This window comes from Anguilla rostrata, chromosome 17, assembly GCF_018555375.3.
Source record: "Anguilla rostrata isolate EN2019 chromosome 17, ASM1855537v3, whole genome shotgun sequence".
NCBI lineage: Eukaryota > Metazoa > Chordata > Actinopteri > Anguilliformes > Anguillidae > Anguilla > Anguilla rostrata.
In genome coordinates this window covers 27,176,712-27,189,078 of record NC_057949.1, presented here as the reverse complement: position 1 = coordinate 27,189,078, position 12,367 = coordinate 27,176,712, and the positions used below count along the sequence as shown (strand labels likewise).

The window sequence follows — 12,367 nt, the reverse complement described above, 5'->3', positions numbered from 1 at the left end:
CAGAAAGGAAGGCGCTGCCCCCGCCAAAATCTAAAAATAGAAGCTTTGCAAAGTCACATGTTTGCAGGGGTCTGACAAATGCTTCTGCTTCTATGACATGACGCTGATTGGCTCTCTACTTCCTTAAATATGTCCCTGGGGGATCTCTACCAGCAGCATTAAAAAAAAAAAAAAAAACGTAATGGCATTTCTACAAGTCAGCACTTGTACTTGGCGTGATTGGTAGAAGGAGGTCAATAGCTGTAGGCTGCTGTATACTTATTGTGACTCAGGGGTGAATTGAATTGAACTGAAAATTTTCATCTGCTTCACAAACGTTGTTTTATAAAAAATCAAGGACAAAAAATAAAACCTGAAACGAAAAAAATACTGCTCAAGGTTAAAAAAATATGTGAAACCTAATTATGGCTGCATGTTTGATTAGTGGATGGTGGGGAGAGGAAGCTCTGTTGGGTTGGGTGTGATTTTAATGTGCTTTGTTTTTGCACCAGGCCATTGAACAGAGGGCAGTTAAATGCAACTTTGCTGGGGTTGCCCTGGGAGACTCCTGGATTTCCCCCATGGGTCAGTTCTCACACTCCGCTCACCTGTAACGCATAACCTGTGTCCCATGCAGACCTGGGTCAAATACGTATTCTTTTTTTGATTCAAATACTTTTCTACGCTTTACTGATCTTGTCTGGTGTACTGGAACCAATGAAATACTCTCAAAAAGTGCAAACACCTCGCCTTCTGGTCATATTGGCGGAATCAATTACACCAGGCAAGATCAATAGAGCGCAGAAAAGCGTTTGAAGCCGAAACAAATACGTATTTGACCCAGGTCTGGTCCCATGACTGAAACCAGCCACTCACTGCTCACCACACCAGCTGTCACCCGTAGCCCATCGGTACTGTACGTCACTCTGGATAAACGCTTCTTCCTGATGTGATGCAGTTCCCTCCTGGCACTGCGTGATGCCTGCTGTGACTGCAGACCACAGTGTGTTTTATTTATTTATTTATTTATTTTCACCCTCCACCTTTCCCTCCGCAGACTCTGTGCTCACCTGGGGTCCGTACCTGTACAGCACAGTAAGTGTTAACCCTTTACCCCCCCCCCCCTGCCAGCCACTCTGTGGCAGGGGGACAAAACTTCTCAGCTGATTAAACACTTTTCGTTATTACCATAGATGTCATTTCCTGTGGCAGAGTAACAGTGGGTACACTCTGTAGTGCACAGCCTAGCCTCGTGTAAAGCCCGATTGTCGGTTGAGTCCAGTTCCCGTGCGTTCCCCGCTCACCGCGGCGTCTCCGCCTGTGGTTTCCAGTCCCTGCTGGACGACCTGGGCCTGCTGGAGGTGAGCAAGGCCGCCAAGGCCGTGCAGGAGGCCGTGGACCAGGGCCAGTTCCAGAAGGCCACGGAGCTGTGGTCCGTGACCGAGACCGTGGTGGAGCAGGTCAGCCCGCCGGCGGTCCGCGTACAGCACCCCTCTTTTCTTCTTCTCGTCCCGGTTTCGGGCGTTCGTTAGCTCCTGCTTGGCGTCCTCCTGAACCTCTGTACATCCCCGCCCCCCACCCCCCCACCCCTTTTATCAAAGTCGTCTTATTCTGCTTTGGTTTTCGGTTTGAAGTTGTTCTTGATGTTTTTTTTTTTGGTTCTTCCAAAGCTGATCGTAGTCTCTCTGTCAGTGCATGTGCATTTCCCTGTCAAATTGAGTTTTTTGTTCAAATTGAGCTGGTCAGGTCCCTTACATTAGTCTGAGCTGGAGTCGCAAAGCAGGCATGTGTAAACCACTGTGTCCCCGCTTAACTGTCACACGCACATGGTAAAAAAAGTCAACTCTGTCAAATCTGACGACATTTGCATTTTCTTGAGCACATCGAGAGTAATTTACACAAATCACATGACAGAGGTCCTAAAAGCAGATGACATCAGATTTTGCTGACAGCAAGTCGTCTGTCTCCGCCCCCCTTCCCCCCCACCTGTCTGAGCTGAATCCAGTTTAGGTTATGAAACGTATAGCCAGAGGTGAGCAACCTGTGCTTGTTCAAAAACTGTCTTTCTGTCTGTCTGTCTCCACAGAACACCAATGGAGTCAATTTCTATAACATCCTCACCTCAGACCCTGACGAGAGGGTCAAGCAGACGGCAGCGTCTGGATATTTGGGTAAGAGACATTTTTTCTGGAAGATTCTCTAAGGCATGTGTCAACAGGAATGTGAATACTCATTTTTTAAATCAGAGTTCAGTGCAGACCTTGACCGATTCAGTAGGTTAAGGTTATATCATGCTCTGTAGGGTGTGTCTGTAATGCTCAGTAGGGTGTGTGTGTAATGCTCAGTAGGGCGTGTGTGTAATGCTCAGTAGGGTGTGTGTGTAATGCTCAGTAGGGCGTGTGTGTAATGCTCAGTAGGGCGTGTGTGTAATGCTCAGTAGGGGGTGTGTGTAATGCTCAGTAGGGTGTGTGTGTAATGCTCAGTAGGGTGTGTCTGTAATGCTCAGTAGGGCGTGTGTGTAATGCTCAGTAGGGCGTGTGTGTAATGCTCAGTAGGGCGTGTGTGTAATGCTCAGTAGGGTGTGTGTGTAATGCTCAGTAGGGTGTGTGTGTAATGCTCAGTAGGGTGTGTGTGTAATGCTCAGTAGGGTGTGTGTGTAATGCTCAGTAGGGTGTGTGTGTAATGCTCAGTAGGGTGTGTGTGTAATGCTCAGTAGGGTGTGTGTGTAATGCTCAGTAGGGTGTGTGTGTAATGCTCAGTAGGGTGTGTGTGTAATGCTCAGTAGGGTGTGTGTGTAATGCTCAGTAGGGTGTGTGTGTAATGCTCAGTAGGGTGTGTGTGCAATGCTCAGTAGGGTGTGTGTGCAATGCTCAGTAGGGTGTGTGTGTAATGTTCAGTAGGGTGTGTGTGTAATGCTCAGTAGGGTGTGTGTGTAATGCTCAGTAGGGTGTGTGTGTAATGCTCAGTAGGGTGTGTGTGTAATGCTCAGTAGGGTGTGTGTGTAATGCTCAGTAGGGTGTGTGTGTAATGCTCAGTAGGGTGTGTGTGTAATGCTCAGTAGGGCGTGTGTGTAATGCTCAGTAGGGTCTGTGTGTAATGCTCAGTAGGGTGTGTGTGTAATGCTCAGTAGGGTGTGTGTGTAATGCTCAGTAGGGTGTGTGTGTAATGCTCAGTAGGGTGTGTGTGTAATGCTCAGTAGGGTGTGTGTGTAATGCTCAGTAGGGTGTGTGTGTAATGCTCAGTAGGGTCTGTGTGTAATGCTCAGTAGGGTGTGTGTGTGAATGCTCAGTAGGGTGTGTGTGTAATGCTCAGTAGGGTGTGTGTGTAATGCTCAGTAGGGTGTGTGTGTAATGCTCAGTCTGTTTCTACAGACGCACTGAAGCGCCGTCACGTCCAGCCTCTGCACAGACGCTCCCTCAGCCAGCTGATGAACGGACCAATCCGGAAGAAGCTGGGCGTCATCCCCCAGAATGTGACCTGGGGAGGTAATCTGGTGACCGCCCGCCCCACTCCGCCCTGCCCCACTCTGTCCTGCCTCTCCCACGCCACGTCCCACCTCGCCCTGCCCCTGTAGGACAGGCTGACCATGTGTAAAATCCTGTCGGACAGGCTAACCCTGTGTCATTTCGTGTAGGCCAGGCTGGTGACGTCTTCACAAGCATGGAAGGTGACTTCATGAAGCCCGTGGTGGACATTGTGGACCAGCTGCTGGCGGCAGGAGTCAACGTCACGGTCTACAACGGACAGCTGGACTTAATCGTGGACACCATAGGTAGTGTACATTTTACGCTGTAAATCTTGTGCCAGGCAACTGAATTTGAATTTAGTAAATGTAAATTTGCATTTCGTAATTTTAAATTGTATATGACGTTTTGAAATTGAATTTGATTACAATTTCAGTGTAATCAAATTCAATCTCAAAGTTTGAATTTGTAGTTAAGGTTTTAAGACTGAATTCTGTGATTTGTGTTTGTGGCGTGTGTGTTTGTGTGTGTGTTTGTGGTGTGTTTGTGTGTGTGTTTGTGGTGTGTGTGTGTGTGTGTGTGTGTTTGTGGTGTGTGTGTGTGTGTGTGTGTGTGTGTGTGTGTGTTTGTGGTGTGTGTGTGTGTGTGTGTGTGTTTGTGGTGTGTGTGTGTGTGTGTGTTTGTGGTGTGTGTGTGTGTGTGTTTGTGGTGTGTGTGTGTGTGTGTGTGTGTGTGTGTGTGTGTGTGTGTGTGTGTGTGTGTGTGTGTGTGTGTGTGTGTGTTGTGTGTGTGTGTGTGTGTGTGTGTGTGTGTGTGTGTGTGTGTGTGTGTGTGTGTGTGTGTGTGTGTGTGTGTGTGTGTGTGTGTGTGTGTGTGTGTGTGTGGACAGGCCAGGAGCTGTGGGTGAAGAAGCTGAATTGGCCCGGGCTCCCCGACTTCACCCAGCAGAGATGGACGGCGCTGGTGGACCCCGCGGCCCCCGACCAAACCGGCGCCTTCTTCAAGGCCTACAAGAACTTCGCCTTCTACTGGATCCTGAAGGCTGGCCATATGGTAGGACGCCTCTTACAGACCGCCTTTCAGGTTCAGGCATGCAGTGCACCTGTCCATCGGACATGCAGCACAACACTGGGAACTGGCTTTCTAATGCGGGAACAAAGCTTGCTAATGTTCAGTTCAGTCCACTTCAAATCATGCGGTCATCTGTCTTCATGAAGGACTTGATTGTGCAGCAGTGACCCCTGCTGGTCGGTCAGGCACTCGCAAGTCCACACTTAGATGCAGTGTTCTCCTCTGGCTTATGTCTGCGAAAGCCCAGCTAGTGAACTGCACCGTGATAGGAAGCGGTGGTTGGCGTTGTGTTCCTAGAGTGTGTGCACATGTTAGTCTGCATTCTCCCACAGATTTAAGGCCAGGGGTTGCAGCAATTAGTGATTGTATTATATATGTATAATGTGTGCAAGTGCGAGTGTGCGTGTGAGTGTATGCATGTGTGTGTGTGCGCACGTGCGTGCATGAGTGAGTGCGTGTGCGTGTGCATGTGAGCGCCTTGCGCGCGTGTGCTTGCTGTAGAACAGTAGCACTCCCTTTGGGAAGCTGCAGGGGGCGCAGGATCTCCTAATTACTCAGCATTTAATTGGTCAATTACAGCAGCTTGATTGCACAGTAAATGCACCTCCGCTGGGTTTCCTGGGTCTGCATCGGCTGCTGACTTTTAGGCTGAAAGGAAGGAAAGGCAGCCCCCACCCTGCAGCTCTCAAAAAGTCTCAGCATGAATGTGACTGGTGTATGTAGGGCCCCCCCCGCGCATACCCATAATGCCTCTGGCTCTTTCAGATACCGTCCGATCAGGGGGCCATGGCCCTGAAAATGCTGCGGATGGTGACACAGCAGGAGTGACCCCCCCCTTCTGCCTACCCCAATGCCCCTCTTTCCAAACCCACAAGATCAGGGCCATGGCCTGAAAATGTGGCATGGCCGAACAATGAAGACATCACCTCACTCTCTCCCAACAAAAATCCAGAATGCACCAACAATGAAGCAAAACCTCAGCTCTCAAATCACAAATATCACACAAATATCACAGCCAAAAACCCATTCAAATTGCAATGGCAGGCTCTCTGTCACTCCTGTTTTCTTTTATTTTAATGTGTTTTTTAATAATTAGGGATTTTAATTTTTTTTTTTTAATAATAATTGAAAATTTTTATTTTTGACTATTGTTGCCATGTTTTAGCAAATCTGTCCTTGCACTATGAATAATAAAAAGGGTTTTTTTCTATATTAGTGTATGGTGTTGTGGTGTTGTTGAACTCTTCTACACAGGCAGGTGAAGTCAGTGTGGATGACTGTATATTACAGTATATGCTATTATCCAGACTGACTTACACAACATTTTACATTTATACAGTAAATCTGTATGGTAAGTTCATGAATTTATATCATTGAAATTTTAAGGAATGCTCAAACACATCTGCTTACAGCATGCACAGGAGGTTATGTAGCTCTTGTTGGAGTGCGGTCTTTGTCGTAATTCATCCAAGTTTAAGTTCACATCAAACTTAACACATGCATTAAAAAAAGATTAGTCATGAAAACCATCCCTTTGTCAAAGGCACAGGAAAGTGAATTGCAAAAAAAAAAGTAAACTTTACATCAAAATGAATTGAAAAAAAATGTAATATTCATATATCTAGAGGTGAAACAGGCGTTCCTTTCTTTTACCCATACTGCCCCTCTCCCGTGTAGTAATGTTAAACGAGCCGAATTTTCTAAATGTGTCTGATTGAATCATCAATGGCAGGTGAATACCACGCATCAGCCACACTAGAAGACTGGATGTTCAGTACGAAATTTTTATGGTCACCACAAAATGAGCACCAAGAAACCGTAGTGCAAATGACTAATTTGGGCGCTGGAAAACATGACCAGCCTTTTACACAAATAAACCACAGACTGGGCCAATTATGCTAATGATGTATCTGTGCTAACTTCAGAAACGCCACCTTCTTTAAACTTCATTTGGAACTGCAGCAGAGAGTTCTCAGTGTATGTTTGAAGAACAGAATTATCGCACGCAGAGAGCCTTACGAGATTATAACGGATTGTGACATAGACCTACACTATGGGGGTAATGACATACACAAAGTTGCAGGTTATTGGGGTATTTTTTTACAGATTAACACAGTATATTAAGCAGAAGAATACAAAAATGTAGGCTTTGTTTTTCACCTTGACTCTAATGTGCCAGAAATTGTTGCAATGTTTATGTCCTATGCACCACAAGGGGACCAAATTGCAGATCCAAGCATAGATTTTCACCAGGGGAAGAGTGGTCGATTTGTGCAGACATTATTTTGCTCCACTTCCTCTGCTGTTGGCAGGAAAATATATTCCTGATATTTTCTGAAGACAAATCGGAGTAAATGGTGAATAATAAACTGTAAGGAAATAGCTAAACTGCAAATTTCTCGTGAGTCTGTTGGACGCGGCTTCCAACAACACAGTACTCCAAGGGCAAAATCCTGAATTTCAATCCAGTTACTGCTTGAAATTTGAGACTACAATTCACAGTTCATGCGTCCGTAATCCATCCCTGCCAGGTGGACTGGTCACAAATATTGCAACATTTTCACTTTCATTTGCGAAGCCTTTAAACTTACAATTCCACGAGTTTTTACTCCTTGCTGAACAAGGGAGCAGATGTGTTTAATTCCGTTGTTGTTGCCATTAAATGAGCTGAAAAATGATGAGCGGGGGAAACGGACCTATATATTCTTGATTTAGAAAAGCTTTGGAGTGTTGTGTGTTGCACTTTTTGACGTTAGAGTACGAAACGGGCCACTGCGCATTTTCAGATTGTTAGAACTTGTTCATTCAGGCTCAATTTGCGCTGGTTTCGCCGGGTCAACAAAAGCAGTGCAGCATAGCATCCGTGTGAATTCACAAGCAGGTGTGGAGACCGGCTGTGTTCCTTCCGCGCCAGGCAAATCTTCTCAGTTCATTATCCTCCTGAATTGGTTGGGCAAAAAAAAAACAGTCCCATCTTTTTTTCCCCTCCCTAAAATTAAATTATTTTAAAAAGAAGCGAGGATTTGGAGAGAATGGGGACGTTTTGAAAACGGGAGGCTGTTATGTATGTGGCATCTGAGCTCTTGTGTCTCTCTGGATCGTTTCTCATATTTACGCGGTGAAAGGAGAGGCTAGCCTACGTTGCGAGTCTCACGCTGTTCCACATTGTGGAGCGCGCTACACACGCACAGCAGTGTTCTACATGGGAAAGCGCTACAGGCGCCGCTTAAACCAATTACCCCCCAATGTCTGCGGACTCCCGCCGGCACTCGAGGGGTACCGGCCTCTATTGGGATTCCCGGTCCGTTTTCTGAGAACCCGCTGGCCCGAGGCCGGAGGGGGTGGGGACGGGGGGTAGAAGGGGGACGGGACGGGGGTGTTGGAACAACAGTCTATCTTCTGTCGCAGACCGTGGAAACCCTGCTGAAATTTTCTGCTAAAGACCAGCTGGGATTCTAAGATGGTTAAAGTTCTGTTTTCTTCGACACTTCTAGCTGGTCTGTGGCAGGCCAAATCTGAGCAAACTAAGCTGATTAACCTGGTAGCGAATAGCTGACTATACAGACTGCTCAGCTGGTTGACCAGCTAAACGTGTCGGAAACACATCTTAAACTTGGGATTTTCAGCAGGGAACACATGTTTACGCCGCATTTTGACTGTTCACTTATTTACTAACCCTAACACAATAGGCTATAGGTCAAATCAAACGTGCTGCTTCAAGCATTACTTCCTTAATCCCCATCTAGCACCTACAAATGCATTTAACTTTATGTTGAACGTTTACGTATGAACTACGTCTGTTAGTTGTGACATGACCTCTGCTTGTTGCTTAAACATGTAGGCCTACATGCACTAGCCTATGTAAGATGCTCTGACTAACTAAATTACGGACTTCAAGTGCAACCTTAAGGTTATCACCCCCAGTGAAATAAAGTGGTGTAGAAAGTGGATTTCATTTTTAAAAATAGTCTCTAATAATGAACTCGTGTTTGTAATATCATTACCCATGCCCACGCCTAACTCAACTTGATTGACGTGAAAAGCCCAGAAGTGACGCAACGGAAGTAAGTCCCTGAAGTGGGATAGCTACAGCGAAACTTTGTTTTTTTAAATTTTTTTTTTTTAATTTACAACAAATAACAATGGCATGGAACGTTTAAAAATATAATTCCAAACAGCACACTGCAAATAAACAAATAAGATTATACATTAATTTAAAAAGGGTTTCCCGACAGTTCAAGTTCATTAACCAGATTGGAGAGTTTGTTGCCATTCTTCTTCATTAATTCTTAAGAGACAGAAATGATTCATACAGTTCCTCAAGAATGGTTGCGTTTTCAGGAATCTTACCTCTTGTAAAGGGAATTTCTCTTAATATAATAGGCCTAGTCGTTATAATGATACCAAACATGACACTGTCTCGAGGATATTCAGTCAAACCATAATTTTTAGGGGTTACATCGAAGCTGAACGCGAGAAAGAGGCAACCAACAGTGAAGACGACGGCTCCGTACAAAACGAGAAAACACTATTGTCGCACAATTTTGAACCTTGGCGTCCAGGAGACTGGCAAAAGGCGAAGAGGAAGATTTACAGCGATCCGCAAGAGACGGAGATGTGGTCTGAGGAGTATTTACAGGCGAGCTGGACGAATTTGTTGGTGAGTAGGCTAATCGAGTGGCTGACACGAACGTAGGCCACATAACCGTGATGCTAGCTAACGTTGTAGCGGGCTCACACCAGCACGACAAGTGAAAGCAGGCCTACTTTACAGGCCAAGTTTAAAAATAAAAATAAAAGTATCATTGTATCTGTTTTTATTTCACTGCATAGCGTTCGAAAGTATCAATCGATACGTAGCTAGGCTATCAGTAAGATCTGGCTATACGAAAAGTCAATAAAATATAATATCTTAGCTTAAACTAGCTACATTTTGAAACGGTGTCAATTAAGATATACTGTACGTTATTTATGTAGATAGCAGGGGTGGAAAATTCAGGTTCAGAAAGTAAAAGTCCTCCCCAATATTTTGTACTAGATTCTAATCCCCTGGATTTGGTAACTGGCACTATTCTTCAACCAGGAGGTGAAACTAATGAGTGTAGTCAGCTGGCTGAGTTCATGGGTGGAAGGAAAACATGGCAGGGCTTTTACTTACTGACCCCTGACCTGTAGCTGTGGTGGTGATTTTGAATGTCCATTGTGTTTTGTCAGGAGACAGAGATTGTATTTATCTTTTTTCAGTTTTGGTAGTTATTTTCACAATTTCACTAAACAGTGGAATTGCTATAACTGTTGCTTGCTGGGTAGACTTCAACTGAAACGTATCTGCTGTTACAAGTACGAAGTGTATCATGATATGGTGTATATATCAAAGGCAAAACTTTTTTTTGTGTCATACTGGTTGTGCCATCTCCCTGAGAATTTCTTTCTTAAAATAATACTGCAGAGGTGTCCATGTTATGTAATGTAATATTTTTATTCATTCGGTGTTAAAAAAATATTTTTGAAAAAGGAAACCTGGCAAAAGGTTTTTATTGGTGTGGAGATGCTTTGATTCGAACTACTGCATTGCAGAATTTAAATGCGCGTGTTGAACAGAGCTGTTTAAAATGGACTCCTTTTTATTGCCACCTGACCTACATGGGTTTTTTATTTTGATCGATTTAACTCTGCACTGCTTCATTGTAAATAATGACCGCTCAATTTCCCTGGATTCTGCAGATAGGATGCGGATTGGCTATTTTAGATTTTAGGAATGTTTCTGGGCGGTACGGTCGCTAGTTTCATCCTTCATCCTTGGTAGCTTCTTTGGGCTCTAAAACCTGTCGGAATATGCCAGATATCATCAAATGAAAATAGTAGGCCTCATTATTGGCCACAGCTCACGGTTATGTGCGGTTAAAGCATTCTGACACAGAATGCTTTGTGGTTTGGTGCTACTTTAAAGCTGAATTCCAGCTAAAATAACCATCCTTTTTTTAGTGTTAAGGATTCGTAGTCTCTGTGTCATAAATCATAATTGTGTGTCCGGTTAGCCTAGCAGAGGCAGAGGAGGAATTATCTGCTAAAAACAAAATGACTGGAAGATGCAGTAGAAATAAATGTGGTGGTTGTTCGGTTAACTTATTTCTTCTTCATCAGCACAGAGAAAGGGATGAGGAACAATGGTTCCATGGCAAGGTCCTTTTTTGGGGGGTGGGGTGGGCTGTACCCGCCCCTAAAGATTCATGAGCCCCCTTGCGCTCGCTCACTGACAGTGATCATTATGTCGGCCGAGCGGTTGTCACGGTGGGGCCATTGTCCGCCGCCCATTCACCCCGGAGTCATTTACACTTTCATTGGCGGCTATTTAGTCCCAATAAAAAGTTCAAGACAGCAATTTGTGAATCCTGCTCAGCCGAGTGGAAGTGTGGAGCGGGGGAGAGAAAAGGAGTCGCTTTAAAAGTCAATTAAGGCTGCGCTTCGCTGAAGGGAGTCCCCAGCCGACGACCCCCCCCCCCCCCCCAAAAAAAAAAAAGTCTGGGCCCCGGGCCGCCCGCCCCACATCTGCCGCCACCTTTTTCCCAGGACCGCAGACCCAAAAAACCGCCCCGCCCCCAAAGAATGGCCCGATTTGGCCACCCCCCCCCCCCCCCAACCCCTCCTCCTGGGCCCTTTCTCCCCTCGGAGGTGCATTTGTATATCATTTTACGGTACAGCTCTTCCATTGGCGGTCAGACGCCCTCCCGCCCGCCATAATGGACGGAGTCTTGTGGGGGGAACGGGCGGGACCCACGTCCGCACCGCGCGGGGTTCTGAAAAGGGTTTTTTCTGGCAGGAGGGGAGAAACGGCGCTGTTATTATACGCCTTGTGCCGATTAGGCCGCAAAGTGCCCATTAAAACCTCTTTCAGGGCAGATATATCAAAAGGGACAAAAGGGCCTCACAGTTTATACCCCGCGTGTCTTTTAGCAGCCCCCGATGTCCTCCCCAGGCCGTTAGCACGTTTGTTAGCCTCGTTTTCGTTTTTGGTTTGCTCCCCGTAGCTCGCGGCTAGGCTACGTGTGGGCGGCCATTTTGAGGTTTGCGGTCTGGTGCTGCTTTAACGCAGAATTCCGGCTTTAAAAAAAAAAAAGAACCGTACTGTTTGGTGTTAAGGATTCATAGTCTCTGTGGCGTGAGCGTGTTTGGATGATTACAAAAAAACCCTGCTTAGTTCTGGATGCACTTTCCACCCCTTTTACCTTAGCTAATGTGTGGTGCGCGTTCTGGCAGCCGTGCATCACCCAGGTAGGCGCTAAACATTGGCGGTGGGTGAGGTGAATTCCCCTTCACTATAAAGCACTTTGAGCATTTGGGAAAAGTGCTATATAAATGCAATGATTCATTCATTCATTCATTAATGGTAACAGGCCTCAATGCTAACATTTTTTCCAAGGAGCACATGTGCTCCTAAATTTAGGAGCTTTTTTTCCGTCTGGTGCATCTCAGCGAACTCAAAAAAAAATAAAAACATTTTTACAATGTTGCTGCAATGTAGTGGCAATGTTAGAACCTTGACAAAATATTCCAGCAACGCTGCAGGAACATTCTGCATCGGCTGGGGTTGAAGGCGGGCAGAGACAGCGTTGCGCTGGTGTCAATCACAGGGAAGGAGAGAGAGAGCAGTTTTACTGAGCTACAGGCTCTAAAGCAGCTCTCCATCTCTCTTAATTCACCTCGCCGTGTCTGTCAAACCGACAGTCACGCTCCGTGTGCAGCACTCAGCTCCACTCCTGCCATTCAGGCAGCTCATTTCATACACCGCTTTTCATAAACTAATAATCATATTCACTTCACTTCGTATACAGGGCGGCAGTGTAGTATAATGG

General features: G+C 45.7%; 1 protein-coding gene across 1 annotated transcript in view; it reads left to right on the top strand.

Moving 5' to 3' along the window:
- scpep1 (serine carboxypeptidase 1) overlaps positions 1–12,367 on the top strand; it is a 397,664-nt gene that overhangs the window by 2,150 nt on the left and 383,147 nt on the right. Inside the window, exons 6-13 of the mRNA XM_064314405.1 lie at positions 492–564; positions 1,037–1,074; positions 1,311–1,439; positions 2,066–2,150; positions 3,351–3,464; positions 3,614–3,751; positions 4,333–4,496; positions 5,280–5,349. Of these exons, the coding sequence (XP_064170475.1) occupies positions 492–564; positions 1,037–1,074; positions 1,311–1,439; positions 2,066–2,150; positions 3,351–3,464; positions 3,614–3,751; positions 4,333–4,496; positions 5,280–5,342 (804 nt within the window). The 3' untranslated portion in view covers positions 5,343–5,349. The remainder of the gene's footprint in view (positions 1–491; positions 565–1,036; positions 1,075–1,310; positions 1,440–2,065; positions 2,151–3,350; positions 3,465–3,613; positions 3,752–4,332; positions 4,497–5,279; positions 5,350–12,367) is intronic.